The following is a 24,395-nucleotide window of genomic DNA, read 5'->3' as shown; positions in this document are numbered from 1 at the left end:
CAGATGACCAAGCCTCTGCATAGGGGATTTGAGAGGACTGCATAGGAAGGGGTGAATACCCCAGAGCCTGGCAGCTGGGGTGCACCACGGATGTGCATCCCTCACCCTCTGTGGAGGCCATTTATCTGTACTTCTCAGTCAGGACAGAGGAGACACTGGACAGGAACTTGTCCCATGCAGCATGAACTTCTGGGGTGAAGTCAGTGGGATAGCGGGCAGCCACGGAGCACAGGATACAGTGGGAAAGCAGCTGTAAGGGAAAACACAATAAAATCCAGCATAACCAGTAACAGATGTCAGTCTCGGGGTCTGCAAGGGACCTTGTTCCCAGCGTGCTCTGGGATGACAACTGCGTGTCCCAACCAGGTAGCACTGCTGCCTGATGATGTGCCTGAAGAAGGAGAGTTGCCTTTGGTATAGGGCAAAAGGCCCTGCTTGATACCACTCCTGCTTTCCAGATGTCCCTTCCTCCCCAAGGGAATGCAACAAAGTGGAAAGGTTTAGAACTTACTTTGTTCAAGCCAGGAAATATAACTTGACTTGAGAGGTTCATAAATTACAACAAAGGCAGTAGAGACTTGAGTCTGTCTAACACAAACCATAGGAGTTTGAACTAGACCTGATCTTTCATCAAAAGATCCAATCTCAGGTTAAAAATCAGGTGGGGAACAAGCAGTGGCAGGAGTTGACAAGGCTGTGCAGTGCAGGCGGTGATCCAGCTGCCATTAGGCAAAATGATCTGTGGTCACTAATTCTGCGATGGCAGTTTTCACCCCTGAAAGTCTCTGTGCTCACTCACCTTGAAGTTCACGGGGTCCACCCTGAGGATGTAAGCATGCAGCTCGCTGAGTTTGGCCAAAGCGCCTCTGATGTCATCAATGTGCTTCACAGCTTCCCCAATGGCATTCATGACCTTGGAGCCATGACCACGAAGCTGAGCTGAGCCTTGGCTGAGATCAAAGTGAGGGAAGTAGGTTTTCGTCGGGGGGTAGCTGCAGAAAAGCCTGGGGGAGAACACGAGAATGAGATTCAGCAGTGGAAGTGACATGCATGAGATGGTGAAACCTCAGAGCAATTGCAGTGTAAACCTGCCAGTGGCTGTAGGACAGCTTTGAGATCTTGAAGCTTACGTCAAGACCTTTCTGCGCTTAAACCTCTTCTGCAGTATGTGCAGATTAGACAGTGGGCTAATCTGTACATACTAGAGAAGAATTTAATGTTAAAAATAATTCTAAACTTATATTTGGGGGGGGGTGTATTTTAAAATAAATAATAGCCCCAAATTGTCACTACAGTTCCTATATTACATTGTAAGGCAGTTTGCAGGATCTTCAAACTAATGCAAGCTGAACGAAACAGAATCAATATGAGGGGTACTCAGAATCCTGGAAGAACATCACTATAGTTTATGTTGAGCTGTAAATGACATTTAAATAATTTTTAGTAACATAATAATTTCTGAACAATTTCCCTTTTGTGCCAGCTTGCTTAATTTGTATGAATTTTGGATTACTGTGCTATAGTCCATGCAGGGGGTCTAGTTGTCTTGTTTCCTAAGTTTGTTACTTATCAACTGGAACAATGAAACATCAGTATCCAGTGAATTTAGTGGATCGCTATTCTCTTAGTGCCTAAAAACTGCAAGAGAAATGGCATCACTTATATAGAAACTGCATCACTTGTACAAAAAAACAAGTTCATTTCCTAACAGTGATAGCCCCACTTCAGGACACTGAGTATGAATGACTTTGAATTCCTCACCAGCATTCCTGGCTGTGAATTCTTCTGAATTGCTATAATGGGAAATAAACCATTAAATTGCTTAGAAAATGATGTTTTGCTGTAAAATTTTGATGCCGTCTATCAGCATTTAGTAGCACAGATATCACTCCCAAAAATTACATAGCAAATGACATAGTGGTCATCCATCAATGCTCTCCAGTGCCAGTGTGCTCTCACTTGTGCAAATTTACACGAGATGCACACTAACAGCAAAGCCAGAGACAGGGGTTCTGGGGGACTTACCTTTCCAGTGATTCTGCCCCAATGGCATCGGCTTGGGTAGCCGCCTTTGCCCAGATGGTGACCACGGCGGCTTTCTCGGCTTGAGTCAGCGTCATTGTGCAGGCGGGTGCAGGCTCGGGCGCAGGCAATGAACGCTCAGAGCAGGTTTGGACCCCTCGCCCTGGCAGCCCGGGTTATAAAGAGGAAGGGGAGAGTGGCCCTTGGCGCCTGTCCACGCTCATTGGTCACTCAGAGGTCCACCCATGGAGGTGGGCGACTCTTATCTCCCCGTGAAACAATGCCTATTTCGGCAAGGGTCAGTGCACTGGCCTCCTTGCTTGCTGGTGTTATCAGCTTCTTGCTTCTGAATGTAATGGCCATGTGGCCCGAAGAAATTGTCTGGACACATATTGATACATGAACAGAGAGATAATGCTGGAAAATTCCAGCAGCAGTGCATTAGGACACATCTTTAAGCTGAGGAGCATACGGACTTCAAGCATACTACGGAGGTTGGAGAAAAATCTGCATTTTCTGCCTCGCATCGCAGATGCAAACACGAGAGTGGGCCTTTGTGTGTCAAATCATACACTTCCAATGTATGTGGCTGCCATGTGACCCTATATTTTATATAAAATGTTTCCTGAGTAGTGCTAGGGACAGGCTGGGTGATGTGCATTATAATGCAGAGGGGGAGTGAGACCCTGATTTTGTGGGAATCAGTGGAGATTTTGCCGCTTGCTTCAGCACTTCCAGGACTTCACTTTGCCAGCCTCTTGCAAAGAATTAGGGATGCACTCTGTAATTTATATTACTTATAACAGCACCAGTACTAATGACTTCTATGGATACAAGGAGATGGAGCTTATGAAATTGAGTAGGGTCCTAGAAAAATGTGTGTGTGTGAGAAAGCCCAGCCAGATTTTTTTTTTTCATTATTGAATGCCTCATACTGCACCTCTTTGATTTAAAGCTGTGTGATCTTACTGTTAATTATCCTTTGTACTGTAAAACAGCCCTCAGCAGCACAGCCAGTGCTGGTATGTGCCGTGCTAAATGATGGACTCGCACAGGAAAGCCTGATCCCATGATCGATGCCTTGTAGCTTCAGGGCATGGCCACACTTGATGGGTGAAGGACCAAACAAGCAAAGGCAAGATCAGTACAAGCCTGTAATCACGGATAAGTGGGCAACGTGTCAAAGAAATACTCTCCTGAAGATGGTTGTTGCTGAACCTCAGGGAATGAATATCCTGCCAGCACATGCAGCAGAGGTAAATCTCTCTGCCCCCTGATAAACTACAGCAGCCGTACACACCACTGCCGGGTGCTGGCACCGTGCATGGAAAGCTGGCTGGTGCAGCCAGAGAGGTCAGATAGTGTTCTCTGCCCAAATAGCCTTGCACCTTGCATGGAGAAGGTTGATATGTATAAGGCAGATTCCTTGCCAAGACGTGTCTGCGTTTTACAGCAATACTACAGATGGCTGCAGACAATGCTCCCAGACATGGCTGTCCTGCTAAGAGGAAAGCCTTTCTAGGGATCTAATGATACTTGGCTCCTGTGTACATTGCAGCATGTCCAGCCTATGGTTATCTGTACGAAAGTACAGATGTCACAGAGGAGCATTCACCAAACTTGGAGTCTCTCTTGGCAGCCCTGGCACGGCTGTACTGCGCTGCTGGGCAGGGAAACCTGACTGCTGGCAGGTGTTGGGTCTGGGGTGAGAACCAGGCTGTTGTGTGCTGTGCTTATGGTGGGGGTTTCTTTAGTCCCTTCAGACGGGGATAGGTCTCTCCTCTCTGGGTAGACCCTACAGCCCAAACAGACCCTACTCTCCTGGGCCTCTGCCACTGCATCCTGGGATCAAGTGAGAATGAACCAGCAGAGCAAGAGAAGTGGTAGGGATGGTGTTGGACAGCTGCTGCTGTATCCTCTGGTGTCCACAGTGTTCTGGTGGCTGCAGTGGCACTCGCAGAAGGGCTCTGACCCACTCCTTGTGCTTTGCACTGGGGTCTGAATCTAAGTACCTCTCCATGTGATCTGTCAGATGAAGCTGGAGAAACCTTGGGCTTTCCTAAATGGCAGGCACAAAGCACTTGATGCATCTTGGTCTACAAGCCTGGCTTGGTCTGGTGATCTTGTATTATCATACCCTTTGTGGGGATAAGGCATGCACCATCAGGACTCCTTCCTATATAGCTGCCCACTGCTTAACCTAAATATTGACCCTCCACAACTGTAGGATTAAGGTCTGTGTAGACATGAGGATCAAAGTGATGCCCACACAGAAGGGTTAATAATCACTGAAATCTTTATGTAATTTCAATTTGTTTTCTGAAAGTTACTCTTGTGCTATCACAAAAGCCGGAGCAACCCAAAGATGATGGTTTGCTAGAAGGAGCACATCGCTTGCCCAGGATCAGGGCTGCACTGGGGATGGCTGCAGACCCTCCTCAGGAACGTGCCAGGTGGGACAAGTGTGATCCTTGGCCACGTGCTGCAATGTGACATGGAGAGTGACAGTCTCTGTCCTTGCATGGACCTCTCAGCCAAGTTCCTCCAGCAGCCCATGGGGTGACGAGGCACAGAGGTCCTGGCCTGAGCAACACAAAGAGTTGGGCAACACGATCACTGGTGATCCCCTGGTCAGAGGATCGATAATGAATAGTGCTCTGGGAAACCCCACCAGAACTGCCTTTCTCTCTTGCTGCTGCTTCTCACAGTTACGATTCATAGACCTGTAGCAGAATGTCCACCCTTGTGCAGATGAAGAATCTTTGTCATGAACCTATGAAATCTCACCAAAGGTGACACCAAAGGTGATTTTTAGTATTAACATAGCTCTTTTTTAATCCTGTTCCAAAAGCAGGCTGTCAGAGTTTCTCATTTTAAAAGGCAGAAGCAAGCAACAGGCCCATTTGCTTGTTATAAAAGCAGGTTTATAATTTCGATCAGCCCTGACTGTAAATCCAGTGACTGACTGAACAGCACCTCTGTGAGATCAGGGATATTCTCCATGGGCACTGTAACCCCCTCAAAGGGAATTCTTGTGGATAGGGTGGCACCTGCATCTGCTCTAACTCTGAAAAATTTTGGATGCATTAAATTTTTGAAAGCTTTAAAGTGGAATCTAAGTCCTGGCTTTATTCTTTAATTTCCTAACAGCTTGCAACATTTTAACTAAACTACAGCCTCCGAGAGCTGGAAATGACAAATTTGTCTGTAGTGTATTATTTAAGGAAGTACAATTATGCTTTGAACCAGACACACTGGGAAATTTTAACGTAGCTGCCCAGCACTGGTTCAGGAGGAATGCTGTGCTGTGATAATACAGCTGCTCTTTAATCACCCTCAGACAACTCTGAGCCCTCAGCAACACCTTCTCTTGCTTCAGTCGCTATCGCTGGCCTTGTGGAGAATGGCCCTGCAGATTACACCCTGTGCTGTGTGTGTTCACCTCCCTCTTCAACCACCCATCTCTGCCCCATGTCCTGGGGAGAATTGCAGAGCAAAACCCAGAGTGGGAATATCTCAGTGTGCTCCAATATCTAAATAATGCCATCAAATACAGAAGAATTTGCATGCAAAACCCAGGACACCCTCTGACATAACTGCTGATAATTTCTGGCATTGGTTGAACACAAAATAAGATGAAGGCACCAAGACAGCTGTGCTTTACCTAAGGGACAGTTACCCTTACTAATCTAGAGGCAGGAGTAAGTTTACAGAAACCACAGGGCAAGTTGTTTCAGTGCTATAGAGCCTGCTGGGATCATGCAGTGGACATGAGAAAAAAGGTCAAGCGCACCTTTCCCCAGGGAGCCAGGAGGTCCCACCTTCCACCGCCTGTGGGCACCTGTAATGTCCGACCTGCGAGGGAGCGAGGAGCCCTCCCTGGCCACGCTGCCCTTGGCCACCAGCTTTTAGAAAAGTTCTGGGGTTGTTAGTGGCTGAACTGGCTGAAAGGCGATGAATGACCCAAAGAGACCAAAGGAAAGAAACACAAACGGGCACTCCAGGCCTCTGGCAGCCCCTGCACGAGGGCTCCAGGGCCAGGGCCATGGCTGGGGTGCCCGGGAGGCCACTGTGCACCGGTGGGGTGCAGGGCTGGACTGGAGGTGCTGGGGGCACTGGGCTGAGCTGGAGGCTGTTGGATGTCAGCACTTGAAGCACTTTAGTAAACTGGGGGTGCATGGAATGGGGAATGGTGTCCATGGGAAAGTATTGGTCTGAACTGGGGGCACAGAGCTGATTGAGTACTGGGCAGGGAGTGAGGTGCTGGTCTGAACTGGGGGCACTGGGCTGTACTGGGGGAATGGGGCTGTGGGTGTGTGAGGTGCTGGTCTGAACTGGGGGCACTGGGCTGTACTGGGGGCACAGGACTGTGGGTGTGTAAGGTGCTGGTCTGAACTGGGGACACTGGGTTGTACTGGGGGCACAGGACTGTGGGTGTGTAAGGTGCTGGTCTGAACTGAAGGCACTGGGTTGAACTGGGGACACTGGTCTACACTGGGGGAACGGGACTGTGGGGGTGCGAGGTGCCGGCTACGGCCGCGCTCTTCCCGCAGTCGGGAAGCCCCGAACCCGCGGCCCCGCACCGACCCCGGCGGCCCCGCCCCGCCGGCAGCCGGAGCCGCGGCCCGGGCCCGGGTAGCGGCGGAAGCGGAAGCCTGCAGCCGGGCGGCTCTTCCTGCGGGCCGGGATGGGGGAGAGCACCAGCCCCATCAGCGTTATCCTGGTGAGCTCGGGCAGCCGCGGCAACAAGCTGCTGTTCCGCTTCCCCTTCCAGCGCGGCGCCGAGCACCCCGCCGCACAGGCCAGTAAGTGCGCGACGCCGCGGGGCCCGGCCCGGCCTGGGGACTGCGACTGCTCCGCGCCCGCGGGAGCCTCGGCCGGGGGCCTGGCAGCCCCGTGTCCCCTGTGGTGTCCCGCACACACCTTGTGGCACAGCCCCCCGTGCCTCACACCCCCCGTGCGGGCCTGGCGCCCCTCACACACCTCACACCCCCCAGGGCCCCTCATATACTTGGTACCTCCAGGGCTCCTCACACACCCCTTGCACCCCATGGTAACCGAACCACATTATTGCCCGGTGTGGCTACCGACCCTTAGTGAGCTTTAACCCATAATGGGTAGAAACTAAGAGACTTTAGTCCCTTGTGTTGAGCAATGGGGTGGAGGAGGTTTAATTTCCCCTGGAAAACAGGACCATCCAGGTGCCAGCTGGGCTCTGCAGGGCCAGTGTTGGTTGTTCATCTTCCTCCAGCGTTCCTGATCCAGGATGGTGTGTCTGGGGCAGGACGGCTGCGCCATGGCCGGGGTCGAGGTCCCACCCGGCCTGGCCCGTGGGCGAGTGTCTTGGTCCATGGCCTGATGGTGCTGCAGAGCGATGAGGCTGTTTGACTTGGGTCGCTTGTGAGCTGCTATGTTTCATGAGATGTTTGACACCCTTGTTTAGGTTGTGAGTCACATTTTACCAAAGGAATTGTCTTAAAACCCCTTTTCGTTATTATAGGTGAAATCTGAAAAGGGTGGGATTTGCCTGGTTGGTTTTCTTCTACCACACTCCTGCTTTTTGTTGGTAAAGGATTTCAATACCTGTAACTGCAGGAGGGGTTCTGCAGCATTATCATTGTCCCAAAACCTGAGCAATAATGAGGGAAATACATTGGTCAGAACTGTATTTTTTGCTCTCTCTCAAACTGCAAACTGTTACGTGGCACCGGAGAGGAAAGTTGTTTCTGTGAATGTTTTGCTTTCTCCTCTTTATTCCTGAAAATGTAAACCTCTTTCTCCTATTTTTTGATGTGATTTTGAGTGAGAGTAGAAAAAACAAGATCTGGTACTTCTGCCTGAAAGGGAAGGGTCTTTCTGCTTTTAATACTGCTTTTGTTGGATCACTGTTATAGGTAATTTTTAAAAGGGCGCAGACAAGTATTCTCTTAATGCTCAAGTATTTTCTTAGTGCATTTATTTTAATGAACACTTTAGGGACATCGTTCCTTGAAAAAGCTGTCCTTATTCTTTGTTTCAGATAAACCAAAGAGTCGATATGCTGTGAATAGCTCTGGTGACACCACAGAAGATCAAGATGGGGACTCCAGGTAGGGGAAAACACTTCTCCTTGCCCAAGAGTTTGAAACAAGAGAGGTGGCCTCTTGCTCTCTTGCCTGCTAGTTCAGTAGGCGAATTCTGTTGGACTGTGTAGAAGACAACTTGCAAAGAGATGCTTTAATGCCAAGTTATGAGCAAAGTAGTGCTTAATAATGAGGAATTTCTCATGAGGGAATGCTAGTGAATCTGTTGTTTTCTGTTCAAGGTGTAGGTCAAGTATTTTGTGCTCATCAGAAAGGCAGTATTACTTTTTCAAATGTAGGGGTATTAATACTTTGACAAAATTCCACTTTTCTTTACCTGCCTACTTCTAGCTGGATATATTATTCAGTTTCCTCGAATTCTTCCCTAGCTCATGTAATTGTTGTATGGAATTCCTGTGCACTAATGAATAACTAATTTTTTCTCTCCAGATATAGATGCCCTTGTGTCTGTGGAGTGGAATAGTAGCTCAAAAGGCAACTGAGACTTAAAGATAGTTTTTCAATTACAGGAAATCAGCGGGTAACACCCTGAAAATAGGCAGTGTGTTGTTCAGCGTGCGTCTATGTACAAATGGACCCTCTAATTAGTTTCTGTAGAAAACTGGAAATCTGCATGGTTCTAAATTTATCACTATCAGATATGAGAAAAATCTGGGAAAGAAGAGGTTTTTTTAATCTGTTGGCCCATAGTTCAGTTGCAGATCCTTTTTGTGATATGTGTTTTAATCTCCAGTTTTAATAAGAGTTGCTGCTCTTCTCTCATATAAGGGTAAAAAAGAAGTACTCATCACTTGCCTCCCAAAAATAAATTTGTATCCCAACCTCACAAACTATAAGTTTGTTGATAACTTTATGACTGAGAATAGTTGAGCTGAGATTAAAATTGCCCATGACAGTAAACTTCAGCAATTCATATGTTTTTCCAGGACTGGGATCTTATGAAAACACGTTTTGCTTGAGGTCATTTGCATCTCTTGTCTCTTCTGGTGTCTTTGAAACTTTCAGGTGCAGCTTTCTGTTGTGTCTCCAGTGAGTGGAGATTAAGGTCAGTGTTTATAAGCCTTGTATCTACTCAGATGAAATTGAGATGTCAGCCAGCACAGGTCTGTTAGCAGGAAGTCTCCTAATACTATCTCCTGTGGATCTGTCTATAGCTGCCATGCAGATGAAGGGGAAATAGAGGAAGAGGAGTGTTTATGCTGCTCTGAAAGTGTTGGTTCTGCTAGAGTTTGACTATCGAGACCCAGCACTGCTTGTGCTGCTTACATGGCTGGATGTCTGCATTCAGAAATTCAAAGCTTTTCCCCATTACTGGTGTAATCAGTGGTGTAAATCCACTGCAACCCATACAACTGATGTAGCAGCTAAAAGTGTCCTTCACTTCAGTGATAGCAGCTAGTAGAAGCAATTGTTAATGCTTTTTATATACTAAGTACTCTTAATTTATATTAGGCAAGAGGAGGTGTAGGCAGAGTTAATATCTTCCACTGGACTTACTAATACAGGTGTAAAAAATACACAAGTTGTAGGTACACAGGCCTTTCTTCCAGCACAAAATAAAAAAAAGATCTTCAAAACTGAACAAGAGGTTGCTCAGACTTTTGGTTTTGTATCAGACCATTTTTGCGGTAACAGAAATTGGTGCCTTGGAGCAGAAGTGATTCTAAGGGGAGAGTGGAGGCAGAAAGGTGCAGGTGTCTTGGAGAGAGTGAGACGCTTGTGATGTGTAAACTAGGAAAGGAACGAGTTTAACTATCATATGCTGTAAAACCAGTATTGCTGTTGAACCTGGGGTGATTTTTCCTCACCAGTGTTTGCTCCTGGGCTTCTGTTTGGAATGTGTTTTGTATGTTTCCAGTGAAGATCAGGCCGGGAAGACCAGGAATGGAGCAGCTATTTGAGAGACGTTCCCCTGTAGGTTTGTTGTTCCACAGGGCAGCGGTGCAGCGGTTCTCCTGCTGAAACACTCTGGCCAGGAGCCCGTGCAGAGAAGTCATCAGTGTGAAGTCCAGCCTGTTTGCTGTTGATGGTGATTTTCTGGTTGGAGTCCCCAGTGGAAGTAATTTGTTAAGTGGTTTTGTATTATTTCTGGAAAGCTTCGTCAAGGAAGGGTTGGCAAAAAGATTCCTTCAAATCACTGCATATCAGTAGCATCAGTGATGGTTTTGGTGGCACAAATTGAGGCTTTGGAGTGGTCAGACTGCTGGGTTGAGTTGATGGTGTACTCTAAGCTGGATAATGTTGAAGGATTAGGTCTTTCCCATGTTTTCGTGTTCGGTAGCAAAGGTTATTTCAGACATGTCTTGTTGCTGGAATAGTTCTTACGAGGGTTGGATTCATCCTTTTTTATACTGGATGGCTGTCTTTATTTACTAGCCATCTAGCACCAATTGTATCCTAGATAAGGTTCACTGTTGCTTTTTTCCTAAGCTATTGAAAGCCAGATCAATTACTTTTGAGCTGTACTTTCCTGAAACAGTTGAAGTGTATATATTTCTTTATGGCCTCAGAAGGACAAAATTAGATCAGTATAGGTGCCTTAACTTGTTTGCATAAATTGATTTATTTTAGCCTTCAGATTCAAATTTCCTGGTCATTGTTATGCTTCTTGTTTTTCATAGACAATTGCAGCCTATTCATGACAATTCTACCTCTAGGTTACTGGTGTGTATTTGCTTGTATTAATTTCTACTCAATGGAGCTCTGTGTTTGGGTCTTCAGAACATAGATTGTTCTTCCTTCTAAAAACAAGTCAAGCAGCAGAAAGTGGTTGAGGTGTGTTGATGATGGCTATGCAACAAAAAGGTATTCAGAAGAATCTGTCACTGTCAAAACAAATTACCTGTTGAGTTTCTCTCTTTGCTGGCTTCTTCTCAGCCTTTCATCATTTGTTTTCTTTAAAAACATCCTTCACTTTTTGAGAGCTTTACCAGTAATACGTACCCCTCACAGCTTATGGAGGTGTCTCTTTCCCCCCTGAAAAAACATGAGGCAATTCCTCTTTTGAAGCCACAAGATAATGCTTTGTTAAATTGGTTCAAATGTTTTTTTGTAGTTTTTCTGAGGGTGGTATAGTCAGCAAGCAAAAATTCTAATGAAGACAGTAACATATGTTACATCAGACTCTGCATTTTTAGTAGTGTAACTGAATTACTGAAGGAGGTTTAACAAGTTTGACGGCATTGATGTCATTAATTGGCCAAATGCTTCTGTTACAAAAAAAAAAGGTCAAATTACTGACAAACAAGGACTTGAATGTCCCTTTCTAACAAACAGTAGTTCTCCTGTGATAACATTTCTGTATCCTCTGTCCCTTTTTGACTGAACACCAGTGTTCTTCCTTGTTTTTGTTCTGAAAGGCTTCCTTTCTGTAAGCTCGTGCTTTTCCATTCACCCATCCATCCCTTTAAACACCCTTCCTGTACTATCACCCCCTTTGTATAGTCTGTCATTTAGGACTGCTCTAGGTTCTTTTTTCAACATGACCAGTAGAAATCTCCTGTCTTTTGGATTAAAGAATTGTTGGAGGTTTTAATTTTATCTCCCCTTTGTAATGTGGACAATATCAAGCTTTTATCAGATTCATTTTTCAGTATACTTAGGAAATTTGTTTCAGGAAACAAGTCTATTTTTCCTTTGTATTTGGGGGGAAAAAAAAAGGCAGTTGACTTAAAATGAAAATAGGTATTTGTTTCTCTGATATAAAAGTGGGTGCAGCTTTTAACAGAGCCTTGCTCTTTACACCTGTTGTGGAGAAGGTTTTCAGGTTCTTTGCCTGCTCTTTTTAAGCTTCTGTTTGTTGCCCGGGGCAGCCAGAGATGGAGAATGACTTCATGCTTGTGCTGTGGTTCTGGACAGACTTGTGCCCATTGTTTGGATCCCTGGGGGAGCAGCAGCAGCTCCGTGTGCGAGGCCGTTTGCAGAACCCTGGCTGTGCAAGCGACAAAAGTGTTTGGCATCCTCCTTCTCCCAGGCTGGGGGGTATGGAAACACCAGAACCGATTGTCGAGAGCTGTGGGTCATTTGGGGCTGCATGGGGTGTTCTTTGGTGAAAATGCTAGTAATAGTCTAGAAAAGAAACTGAAGTTTAGAATCTGCTCTAAATCAGACTGCAACCTCTTCTATTTTCTTTTAAGGTAAGCATGAATTAAAAGTATGGTGTAAATGCAGCTCCATAAATGCAGCATGTTGTGGGAACACGTTACAGCAGCCAGCGTTAGCGAGAGGACTAAAATGCGTTCGCCTGTTTTCTCTGTGTTGTCAGTCTAAACCTGCAAAATACCCCTGGAATTCACCTACCATTAACTTTTGACTATTCTCAATAGTTGTATTTCCTTTACAGGAGTTTAACCCTTAATAGTTCATCCTATTTTTTTTAATATTTTTTTTTCGTATTTTGTATATTTGCCTCGTTTATTTTCTTTTGTTGTGTTTTGTTTTGTGTTTATGGCCATGTTCCCATTTCAGAGACCAATGTCCTCTAACTGATGAGCAATTGGTTTCGGGGTAAGACCAAACGTTCTAAACAATCACCTTTGTCTAGAATGGCTTTCTTTTCTCACCATCCTTTTAATTGTGCTTTGTTTCTGTTTTCTGTTTTACTGAATGATGAGATAATTATATGCTAAATCACAATGTCTGTAGGAAACATATTGCTAAAGGTTTACACTAGGATAATTACACAGGTCCTACTAACATGTCAGTGCTTCCTGTAGGGTATCCAGGACAGGTGTGGTACTGTCTCTTCTGTGAATTGAGAAAAGTTGTGACTCTCCGAGAACGCAACAAGTATAGCCTTGGCATTAGAGTTATTCCAACAAGGAGCCCTAAAACAAATTGCTTTCTGAGGAGCAATGACTTAGAAGTACAGATGAGTGAGCACAGTCCCACAGTAGTTATGGAGATCTCTTCAGAGACCTGGTTTTGAGCAGCTGCTCTGGTTGCTTGTTCTTGGTGCCCCTAAGCTAAACTGGAGGACTGCATTACGCCCCCTTTTTGAACATCCGGAGGGAAAAGTGCTTATCTCTACCCAGAGCCCCAGAAGTATTAAACTGCATCTCTAGTCTCTGCTTAACATAAAGATGCTCACCTAGATACTCAGCTCCCATTCTAAACCGCTTCAAAGAAGAATTTAGAAAAACCCTGCTTTGAATTCCTGGAAAAAAAAAAAAAAAAAAAAAAAAAAGTTGTTATCCATTCTTGGGGAAAAGATGAACTTGTGATTGAGATTCTTCCCCCCTCCTTTTCCGTGTGCTAGAGCAATTGTTGTTTCAGCTGGGTTTCCAGAGGAGATGCTGGTGACAGCAGTCGATCTGCACTAGTGTGGTTTGTATCGTACTGCTGGATTGTCTGCTTTTACTGCTACATTGAGCTCGTGATAGGAGTGATAGGATATTTGGGGCAAATCAAAGCTTTTGGGTTTTGTATTTAGTTTCCTCCTGCTGAATTCTTTGGTCCAGGAGAGGTTTGCTTCCCTCTGGAAATCACAACGTGTGGACTAATCTTGTAAAACAAGGGACTGTTACTGCCCAACTGCAAAACCTGATCTGCTTCTAACAAACTCCTGGGCTCTGAGAAGTCAGTATTTTTAGGTCATTGTAATACACCCCAGAGATTAGAAAATCAGTATCAAAATATCTAAACTAAAAATGTTATTTTCTAAGATGAGATGATGGATTGAAGTGATGGGAATAACGTATGTGCTGTCCCTCAACCTCCTCATTGTCCTGAGGCCTAAGAAATATATAAATTATGTAGAGCATGGGGGGCAAAAATCCACAAACCAGCAAAATGAATAAATCTAGGCTGCCAGGTGAGGAGAATGGGGCTGAGTCCTGGTCCCTTGGAAGAGCCTGTGGTGATACCAGGTGTTTGTAGCCGGCAGGTAGCACCTATGTAGCCCGTCACAGGCTTGTCTGCCCTGAGCCTGTCATCTGGCTGTGGTTGCAATATCTCCCAGAAAGACAAGTCTCTGCTAGTGAGAAGATACTGAGGACTTTACAAAAATCAACCTTTTAATCTTCTCCTCCCCACAGAGCCACGCACAAGGCTGGGCAGACATGGCTGCTGGTGTCGTGAGCCCTCCTGGGGAGCTGCTGAACTCTTACGTTCAGTACCACATTTATCTGTTGGTGTAATTCCTTATAAAAGCAAAATCTTTAACAGCAGTGAAAGTCATCATAATGACCAATTTTCCAGTTCCCAAGCTATCCTTTGCCAAGGCTGGGGGAGGGAAGAGTAACGCTTTTCTTACCAGCCAGCAGGCGTTTTCTAGTTTACCCTTCTTCTCCCTTCACCCCCCAAAGCATATGCTCGTTTTGGATCCATCGCTGTTAGAGTCTTTCTGGCTCCATGGTGAGCCTGTTAACGAATACAGCTGAATGGGGCAAAAAGAGGGGGAGAAGCTCACTGCTGTCATGGTGACATTTTTCCTATTTTGAACAGGATCTCCAAGGGACTGTCAGTCCAGATCCTGTTTGAGGACACTTTGCCCTTTCTGCATGAGCTCCATGTGTTGTGCAGTGCAGTGGCCGAGGACCATGGGCTCAGTGGCCCCAGGAGTCTCTGGCCAATCTCCCCATCCCTCTGCTTGCCCTTAGCAAAGTTTGGAGCAGAGCAGCCAGGGGTTTGGAAGTTTGTACAGAGCTGCTCCTTCCATAAGCCAAACGTAAGCAGCGTGCTGTGGTCAGGATTACCTGTTTGTATTATACAAACACCGAGGGCTTTGTCAGTTTGTAAAGCCCCCGTGTTGTCATTCGTCTTCAGTATGTGAAGGTCTAATAAAAGAAAAGCCCCCTGGGTCATGTGCAGATGGGTACACACAAAAGATCTGTCTGTGTGCGTTTGTCTGAATTTCTGTAGTACTCCATAGCTCAGAGTGAGCCAGGAAAATGGTACATTAATTCCATCTCTGGGCATGGAGGGCTCGCTTGTGGCCAAGAGATAAGGTGAGCGCAGCACACACCCATGCCTGCCCTTTTCTCTGGGCGATACCGGGTTATCTGGGGTACCTGCCTGCTGGAGGGGGATGGTCTGGCAGGGACACACATCCCTGAATGTAAATATAGAAAAGGAAATTAACATTTTCATTCTTAAAAAACATAGCCTCATCAGAAACTGGTTTGAAATTAATTTGGTTAAATGGGAGCCTCTAAGAAATCTGATGAGGGAAGAACTTGCTAATATCAAACCTTGCGCCGCTCCTGTTCTAGAAGGAGTTGTTCCCTCCAGCAGCTGAGTCCCTCTTCCCTGAGGATTTGAACTCCACTTTCCTGAGGAAAGCAAGTGTTTGTAGAGGCCAGACCGATGTCACAAGGCCATCGGAAAGAGCAGTTGCAGAATTCCTCTTGTGTCACACTGGATTCTTACCCATTTTTGTAGCGATACCTTTCTTTTCCAGGGCAGACTCCTTGTAGATGCTTGCCCTCCTGTCTCACAGCTGCCCTGGTCCCACCACTGAAGCAGAGCAACCCAGTAACTCCATGGGCAGCACTGGGAAGGGCCTGCACTCTCGTGAGGTTGTCTTAGTTTGGTTTGTCAGATGAGAAGGCCCAGGTGAGGCCAGGCAGCTCTCAGAAGGGTGCTGCTGGTCTGCTCAGTAACTTTGAATCTCACAGATGAGATTTGGGAAAGGGGGCACAAGCATTGGATGTATGGTTTTTTTCTAATTGAATCAGCTCTTACTTGCCTTCCCCTCTGCCATACTGGGTGGCTTAAAGATCTCTGTTGTGCTTGAGTTGACAGGCTGTGTTGATATGTAGTTGCTTAGTAAGTTCATTAACCTGCAGCTAAATCCAGGCAATGGCTAACTCTAGCTGGTTTTATATTTAAGCGAACCGCATCTAATCTTTCCAATGTATTTTGCTGAGCATGTAATTAAATAAGCATGACCCTGCAGTCTTTGTCATGAATGCTTCCTGTTTTATAATTGTGATGATCTGAGAGATGTAATTAAGGGTTCTTAATTTTCCGTAATTGGTGCTACTCTAGGTACAGCAATCTAGACACAACTTTAATTAAAAACTTATAAGTTAAATATATCTGTATTTGGAGGAATATTCTGGGGGTATACTTTTTGAAAATTGTAGTAACTTCTCTTTCTGCTCCTTAAGGTTTTCGGATGTCATCCTGGCAACAATTTTGGCTACCAAGTCAGATATGTGTGGCAAAAAGTTTGAACTGAAGATTGACAATGTTCGCTTTGTTGGCCATCCCACGTTGCTTCAGCATGCCCTTGGGCAGGTATGGTATGAGGTCCGCTCTCGGGACCTGCCTTCTTTACAAACTGCCTGGCTTAGTTAGGAAACTTAGAAAATATATCCTGTTTTTACTTATGGATGCTCAAAGCTGTCTCTTTTACTTAGTTCCAGATAAATACAGTGAGTGGCAGACTGAGGGAGCTGTGTCAGTGATTCTCAGAAACCCCCTTCTGGTTACTGTAGAAAAGCAGTGTGGGTAAAGAGGAGTAATACTAAGCAGTCCAGCTCAAAAAGCTGTTTCTCCCTGTTAGTTATTGCCAAGTCAGCTCTTTAACACCTCTAATCAGTATGGCAGTTAAAAAAACACGAAACAAATGAACAAAAATCCACCCCAAACCTTCACAAATGTGATTATAGAAGCCACACCAGCTTTGTTTGGATTTCAACTCTTTCTGCTGCTCAAGTTGATTCACATGGCCCAGCTGGAATAGGTAGGATGTTGAAAGAAGTCTAAAATTTTCTTGTGGACAAAGTCAGGCTGCTGTTTGCATTGAGACCTTGCTCTGTGGTCTGTGTTTTAGCTGCTTGGAATGAAAGCAGTTGCCACCTAGGCTATGGAAAAGGCCCTGCTGAAGTCTAGGAAAGAATTTACACACTTCTATGTGCAAAATATTCCCTGTCTCATTCCCCCTTATTGATAGACTGTAAGAATGAACTAGGGTTTGCTAATTTCTGAATCCAACACTGATCTCTGTCACTGAATTGCTTTGGTCTCTTTTTTCGTCAAATTGTCTAAGTAATTCATTTTTCAGGAAAAAAAATCTGCTTGCCAATTTTATCATCCTTTCCATCTATAATTAGAGGTGCAAGCAGCTTGTTGGCAACTGCTGCTTGATATTTAGAGGACCAGACTGCTTTAAGGATCGGAAGATACTAGTGTTCTGCTTTTGAAACTCAATTGTGAGTCTACAAGAAATGTGATGGAGGATCACCGAGATTCAGTCCTCAAATGTTTAAACTGCTTTGGAAGCCAGAATTCAAGTGTCCCCAAGCTGTACAAGTCTCATCATCAGGCCCAGGGTCCACATAGCGACCCTGGCCAGGAGCAGAAGGAGACAGGGCCAGAGACAGGACTGCAGGACAAGGGTCCATGCGGGAGACAAACGTCTGTGATGACGTGGATCAAAGGTGCATCCAGGAGACAGGGCTGAGACAGGCACACTTGCAGGCCCCGGACTGAGCTGGAATGGGGCTCCAGGGCTGAGCTTAAATGGGGCTCATGGTCATGGGCTGGGTTGTGGGGGGCGACCATTCAGACTTCTGGTGCTCTCAGGGCCCTGACAGCAGTGGCGTGTTCTCTCACAGTATCAGATTCCTTTATTTTGCTAATCTCGTCTGAAAGGCACAACTTCCTAAATGTGGTGTAAATTACGCTGAAAAATTGTATTTGCATTTTTGCACCATATATTATCATTATTATACATTCTCTCCACTTTCCTGTCAGTTTTATCCTAATTGCGTAAAATATCTCATCATTTTCAGTTTATCTAAATAAAATTGCATCTGGGTAAATAAATACAGTTATAAAGTGCTTTAAACACTTTTTATGACTTCTTGTAGGATCTCCTTTTTGTGTGTGTCTTATCACCCCGGTAATAGTGTCCAGAATCTTCTAGACGTGGCAGCTGTCTCTGCCTGTTGATTTGAGTCTAAATCTGGGACTCCTTTGCAGTTCGGAGGAACCTGGACGGAGCTCCTTTCCCGTGGAGCAGAGGCAGTGACCAGAGCAGCCCGACAGTCTCTGGTTTGGGTTTCTTCAGAGTTCACACTGCAGCAAGTTAATCCACAGGACAGCTCAGCAAATTCTTACTCAGATGAGATTCAGGAGTTACAAGAGCACGAATATCTAATCCTGTGTGCCAGACCACCTTTTATGTAACAATATTCTGAATTCTTCAAATTCCTTCAGCATTTTCTTTTCCAGTTTAGTAATTTCTTCTTTGTTTTCTGCACAGGAGATGATACTAAATCTATCCTGCATCCCAATTAATGTAAATGGTGGTAGTCTCTGATTTTAAGGAAGGAACAAGATCAGTCCCTACGCTTGGAAATGCTTTTGAGTCTTTATTGAAGATCATAAGGCATCCTGGAACCTCTGACTCCAGAATAAATAAACACAGTAAATTGACTTTACCGCCCTCTCATCACCGCCTTTTTGTTAGAACTTCACTTACACTTTAGAAAAAAAAGAAAGTATGTATCGCTTCTTTTAGTTTCTCTAATTTTTAAGACTGCTGAGTATAAACACTCAGATTTTGGAGTTCACTGCTGAGCAGTTTGGTGCTGATGCTCAGGACCTGCCAGGAAGCGTGGATGTGGCTCTTATCAGCTTCTCTGTGTTTGCCTCATCTCAGACTCTCCCTTAGCTACATATGTACATGTGTTGGGTAGAGACCGAATATGAGGTTCGCTGGGTGATGTAGCTGTTTTCACTTGAGTTTGGGTGGGGGTTCAGCTCTGGGGGTGGCAGGGGTGTCCTCTGGATTTTGTGCTCCATCTTGTGGTGACGCTCGCTCCATTCCCAGTTGTTAGTCTCAGGTGTGCAAATTCAACTTGCTCGTCTTGGCTTCCACTGTTCCTCCCCACCAGAAAGTCTGTACCTGCATTAGGGCTGAAGCTCTTTGCTGCAGAAAGGAGGGACGGAGGGGGAGAATGTGTTCAAAATCCTGCAGGAAGGAAAAAGCAAACCTTTTATTTTAGTACAGCAGTTCTAGAGCATTTGTTTGTTCTGATAAAAGCAACAGTTTGTAACATGACACAATCCAAATGGGGATTTTAGGAAAGGAAAGGAAAGGAAAGGAAAGGAAAGGAAAGGAAAGGAAAGGAAAGGAAAGGAAAGGAAAGGAAAGGAAAGGAAAGGAAAGGAAAGGAAAGGAAAGGAAAGGAAAAAGGAAAGGAAAGGAAAGGAATTTGTGGCCTAGGACGAGAAATCTATGGACTTCTCTTTAGTTGACAATATATAACAATTGTGCTAAGGAATTTAAACCTATGGTCCCTAATGATGCAAAAGGGCAGTAGTAAAGACACCTAATAAAACTGCTTTCTTCTCTGATACTAATTTCTGTGGTCATGACCGAAATGCTTTGGTTTAAGTCTTCACAGCTTCTCAGAAAAGGCAGTGTTGTCAAGTAAATAGGACACTTTAATTAAAAAAACCCATAGTGTTAGTTTTTACAAGTCAAATTTCATGGTATAATTTGATTTGTCTGCTCTCTTTTCTCAGCAAACTTGTTATTTGACTCACTTAGGCTTTTCTCTTTTTTTTTTTTTTTCCTGGTTTTCCTTTTTTTACCTTGTTAGTGGCTCCAACTAACACAAAATATATTTTTCAGGTATCCAAAACTGATCCCTCACCGAAGAGAGAGATGCCTACTATGATTCTCTTCAATGTGGTGTTTGCACTGAGGGTAAGGACTGTCTTCATTCCATCTGACAGTGAGATGTGCTTCAGGTGTATAATAGAATGCAGTGGGCTCACATGCCAGTAACCTCTTTTAAAACATCCAGTGCCTGATTTCATTGGGATGTTTTAATTTGAAACAACAAACTTAACCAAGGTACAATATGACACTGACAAGTGGGACAGTTTTGCAGCCCAGTGGAAAACAAGTATAAATTTATCTTCAGGACATTTTCTGGAGTTTTGGTTTTAGATACCCAGAGTGCAAAGGCATGCAAGAAACCACTTTGCAACATGGGTATGAACCAAGCTGAATGTCCTGTATGTGTCTCCCGTTATTAGTGAGCTGGTAACTCTGGCTCAGGACAGCACTGTTAGGAGCCCTTACTCACGCTGTGTGAAACAGAGACGTGCCTTTGCCCAGCGCCTCTAGGCTTTTTTTTCTAATTAAACGGACAGTGGTTGAAAACTGCCTCCTCTTGGCAATGAGATCATTGTAAAGGGAGAGTGCCAGGAGGCAGCAGCTGTAGCATTCTAAAGGATGCTCAGCAAGAACCTGGAGCAAATGTGTAATTTTTGCTTGGAATTTTTTTCAGGTCTACTCTATTTACTCTATTGGTTTCCGTGTTAGGGGATCCTGACTTGGCTCATTTGGTGGTACAAAACCCTAGAAATTTCATTATCTTTGAGTATTATTTAATTTCTGCGTTCTGGATTTCTCTTCCCAACCCACAGGCTGCATCTGTGGAGCCAACATTGTTTTTGTGGCGTGTACACGTGCGAAGAAACTTAAAAATGAAAGAAGGAGGTGGAATAGCCATCTTTATGGAAATGGTTGATTTTTGCTTGAGTGGATATAATGTAATGATTTGAAAGAATCCGGTTCCTTGCTTGTGAAATGCACTAGTACTTTTGTTACTGCTGGCCTCCCTGCAGTGACTAACAAGGACAGGGCCACAGTCTGGATGGCTTGTCCTGAGTTGAGGAGCAAGGTTTCATACAAAGCAATTTTCCCAGCAATCCATCTGAATCAAGCAAGAAATAGTTCGCTGAGTTCTGCTGGCGATCCAGTGATGTTGTGCTTTGGGACATTCTTAGGTCAGGAAGTGCTGAATTTGCGATACAGTTTATTTTAGTTTTTGCATGTTAAGAGACATCACCTTTAAGAATGCTGTTGTTTTGGTGTATTGGTAAAGCACCACGCTTTGGTTGAAGGTCAGTGTGTGTCGATGCTCGTGCAAACACAAACGTTGATGCACATTGAGTCATGTGGAAGCAGAAGTGCTAAAACCAATGCTCCTTCATTCACAATATTGCAAGAGCTCAGTGAAGTATCATGAAGGCTATATCTGGCCCACATTTTTCTAGAATCTAATTTCTAGTGGTTTTCCTAGGGAAACGTGTTTTTTTGCATTTTGGTATTGTGATGATACTGATGTAGTTGTGTGCGTAATGCAGCACAAATCATATTTGCCAAATGAGACACTCTTATTCCATAGAGAACTGTCAGGTTTCTGGAAAGTGGACATTTTTTCCTAGCACGATGTAGCACCGTGCAGGGGGTGGGTGGAGGCGTTCTGAGATAACGCTGAGAGCCCATCTGCAGCGGGCAGACCTCGGGCAATGTCCCAAACGCTATAATCAGCACTGACCCTGCTGTGTTTAAGCTTCAGGGTTACCAACGTGTCGTGACTCAGCAGGAACAGTGGGATCCAAAAATGATGACTCATGGTTTGCTGGTTTACGTGCCAAGTTATCACTTGCTAGAACTGTAAATTCCTTTAAATGTCTTAACAAACACGGAGCAGCTGCTGGCTCAGACTGGAGCCACCGAGTCCCCCCACCTTGTCAGCTGTGCTGACACGATAGGCTTTTCCAGCACTTTCATTCTGGGACTTGCACAAATGCAGTGTTAGTAATAACCCACATTTGTGAAATACTTGGGAGCATAAATCCAAATTCATTCTGGTTTGGGATCAAGTTCTTGATCATGTGCTGGCAATTCTTACCTAGTTACAGTCTTGTCAGTATATAAGGCAAACCAGTGTAGCAACATGGAGTGGGTGGGCTGTGTTAAAGGCGCTGCAGACCTTACACTCCCAGTGAATTTAACCTGAACATTGTGACATTCTCCCTTTCCAAATAGTTTGACACTTTCTCACTGTGTGCAAGTGAGTTCTTTGGTCTCTTTGCTAGCAGAAGGCCCATTAGTAACTGGAAAAAATAAACCAGACGGGAGTGTCGTACTCCAGGTGCTGTGTTCATTTGGTGTGCATAGACAAGCTTAGAAATCCCTGAGTCTTCTCTTTACCTTTGGACATCTCTGAGCTTCTGCTCTGTTGCTGCTAGAGAAAATTCCTTTCTTTTGCCAGTTGCCAAACAAGCTGACTTTTGATATCTAATGAAGATAACTTTTGACTACTTATCTATCACTGTAGTTCCATAGATGTGATTGTGGCTGAATGACCGACTCTTTCTTTTCCGTGTTGCCCATAGGCCAACGCAGATCCGTCCGTGATAAACTGCTTACACAACCTCTCCCGAAGAATCGCCATAGTCCTGCAGCACGAGGAGCGTCGCTGCCAATACCTGACCAGGGAGGCCAAGCTGATCCTGGCTATTCAGGATGAAGTGTCTGCCATGTCAGAAAGTGAGTGCTGAGCTTAACTGTGTACAGGAATATGTTTGTCCAGGAGCACTCTTTCAGAAAAGTACTGATTGTGCCTTCTTACTTCTTTTGTGGCTGGAATCAATAGGAACAAGTTTTGGTGCTCTTTAGTGTTCCAACAGCTTTTGACTGCATTTTGCCTCATCCAGGATCACTATCCCTGTGCAAAGATGTCGGCCTTAGAAATGAAGCAGCTTGTTTACTTTCCTTGCTAGCTCAGTTCAGTGCGATCGCTGGGGAATGTGCACTGAGCCATCACATTTGGGTCTGCCTGTGAGGCTGTGATGGAAGAACTCATAGGTAGCTTGCTTCACCCAACCTTAAGCAAGTTTCCTGTGCTTAAATGCTGTCTGCTGCGTCACCAGACTTCTTGTGTGGAAACAACTCTTACAAGTTGTTACCATGGCTAGCAAATAGTTACAGAGCATTTTTATAGACTATACTTCAGAGCAATTTACTATAATATATGCGCTGCTTAAGGTGAGCTCTATCTGACAGTGATGCATGATCTTGCTGCAAGCATTAACAATTAAAAGTAACATGTATAAAAACAAAAACACTTAAAATCATCACTTGTTAAATTCACAGTTACATGTGCTTACTGAGTTGAGGTTTAGGAGAAGTTGGCAAGGTATCACTATTGTTATTTTAAAACATAGCTCGAGTTATTGTAAAAGCTTTGAAAAATAATCGTGGATTAAAAATACATGGATTCTGTCCCTAAGATACTGGTTGATACCCAGTGGGGAAAGAGAACACTCTCTTTGCTTTGAAATCAGTTGTTTGCTTTCTTGTTCTGAAATTTTCCATAGGCACAGAAGGACCACAATCACCTTTTCATCACATCCTACCCAAGTGCAAACTGGCCAGAGATCTTAAAGAGATGTATGACAGGTAAGTGGTAGCTCATAGTATGCTGTTTCTCACTGGAACCTCTTGGCCTTGTTTCTTAGGATATTATCCACATCTTCGTGCTGCTGACTCACTGGGATTTGGGTTCAGGCCAGGTCGAGCAATGTGAAGGCTGTCAAGTGAAATGTTTGCAGAATCTCTACAGTCATCTTTACCGTGGTCTCCCTTTGGTTCTTGAAAGTTGGTGATGTCTGTCACAGCTTTAAGAATTATTGTTTTCTTCCTTCGCAGAGAGGCATATAATGACAAGTGAATTGTAGAGCTGCAAAGTGCCATAATATGAATATCGTATCACTGTAGAAGTGCTCTAAACCTGCAGCTAAGAGAGAAATGCTGTGTCCAGCACTGATGGCAAGTCAGATACTGCCCTGGCTTCATTTGGTTACGCTGTTTATGTCTGGACAGTGAATTTGGATTAGGCGGTGAGACTTTCAGCAGAATGGAAAGTGTAACATGCTGTTTCTTGACTGGATTAAAAGTTCTGGCAAGGATTTCAAAGGAGCGTGGAGTTAGTGTTCCCTTTCAGCAGGAGCTGGCACCAACCTCCCCTGGCGTATTTCTGCTCTGACAGCTTGTCAGTGCTGACTCCTCGTGCGGAGCAGACCCCTCCGTTCAGGATATGCGCTTTGTGAAGGACCTTGACAAAGGAGCACAGAAGGTTTTGGTGGGGAGGAAGGTGATGTGCCCCTCGATTTGGGTGTTTGTCAGGCCTTGGCAAAATTACTCTTGAGTTCCTTGATTGACTGTAGGGCACATTGTGTGATATCAGACAAACCCTTTAGCCTCCCTAGATCGCAGTTCCCCCTGTACAAAGGGAATAATTGCAAAACCCTATAAGGTGAGGCACTGAGAGCCTAAATAATTTAAAGATTGCAAAGCAAATTAGAATACTGCTAATAAGCTATTCTTTTTTATGTTCAAGAGCTGTGAATCTCAGCCTGTTTGGAAGGAATGTTGTGCATTGTTCCATACCACTCTTACAGAAGGTGTACTAAAGTTTAAAATAAGGCACTTTTTATGTAGCCTGTAATTCTAATATTAAACTTCACCTA

General features: G+C 44.7%; 2 protein-coding genes across 5 annotated transcripts in view; one reads left to right on the top strand and one right to left on the bottom strand.

Moving 5' to 3' along the window:
• Nucleotides 1-30: 30 nt before the first annotated feature.
• Nucleotides 31-2,222, bottom strand: LOC309445395 (hemoglobin subunit pi). The gene is made up of 3 exons (XM_082064143.1): nucleotides 2,026-2,222; nucleotides 800-1,004; nucleotides 31-250 (listed from the first exon to the last, which is right to left on the bottom strand). The coding sequence occupies exons 1-3, from the start codon at nucleotides 2,118-2,120 to the stop codon at nucleotides 122-124; spliced, it is 429 nt and encodes a 142-aa protein (XP_081920269.1). The 5' UTR covers nucleotides 2,121-2,222; the 3' UTR covers nucleotides 31-121.
• A 4,424-nt stretch (nucleotides 2,223-6,646) lies between these two features.
• NPRL3 (NPR3 like, GATOR1 complex subunit) overlaps nucleotides 6,647-24,395 on the top strand; it is a 43,668-nt gene continuing 25,919 nt past the window's right edge. The window contains exons 1-7 of one of the 4 annotated variants that reach the window (XM_082065019.1): nucleotides 6,647-6,827; nucleotides 8,042-8,111; nucleotides 12,573-12,611; nucleotides 16,217-16,346; nucleotides 19,696-19,770; nucleotides 22,260-22,413; nucleotides 23,244-23,325. In XM_082065019.1, the coding sequence (XP_081921145.1) occupies nucleotides 6,710-6,827; nucleotides 8,042-8,111; nucleotides 12,573-12,611; nucleotides 16,217-16,346; nucleotides 19,696-19,770; nucleotides 22,260-22,413; nucleotides 23,244-23,325 (668 nt within the window). In that variant the 5' untranslated portion in view covers nucleotides 6,647-6,709. The remainder of the gene's footprint in view (nucleotides 6,828-8,041; nucleotides 8,112-12,572; nucleotides 12,612-16,216; nucleotides 16,347-19,695; nucleotides 19,771-22,259; nucleotides 22,414-23,243; nucleotides 23,326-24,395) is intronic. The other 3 variants (XM_082065022.1, XM_082065020.1, XM_082065021.1) reach the window with 3 other exon arrangements.

This window comes from Streptopelia decaocto, assembly GCF_964273445.1.
Source record: "Streptopelia decaocto genome assembly, chromosome: 13".
Classification (NCBI taxonomy): Eukaryota; Metazoa; Chordata; class Aves; order Columbiformes; family Columbidae; genus Streptopelia; species Streptopelia decaocto.
Note: the sequence above shows the minus strand (reverse complement) of the source record. Positions and strands in the feature narration are given on the sequence as shown.

Coding starts and splice junctions, on each gene's coding strand:
- LOC309445395 (XM_082064143.1), bottom strand. CDS start 2,120: ATGACGCTGACTCAAGCCGAGAAAGCCGCCGTGGTCACCATCTGGGCA. Junction 1,005..2,025: donor GGGGCAGAATCACTGGAAAG/GTAAGTCCCCCA, acceptor GTTCTCCCCCAG/GCTTTTCTGCAGCTACCCCC. Junction 251..799: donor TGGACCCCGTGAACTTCAAG/GTGAGTGAGCAC, acceptor TTTCCCTTACAG/CTGCTTTCCCACTGTATCCT.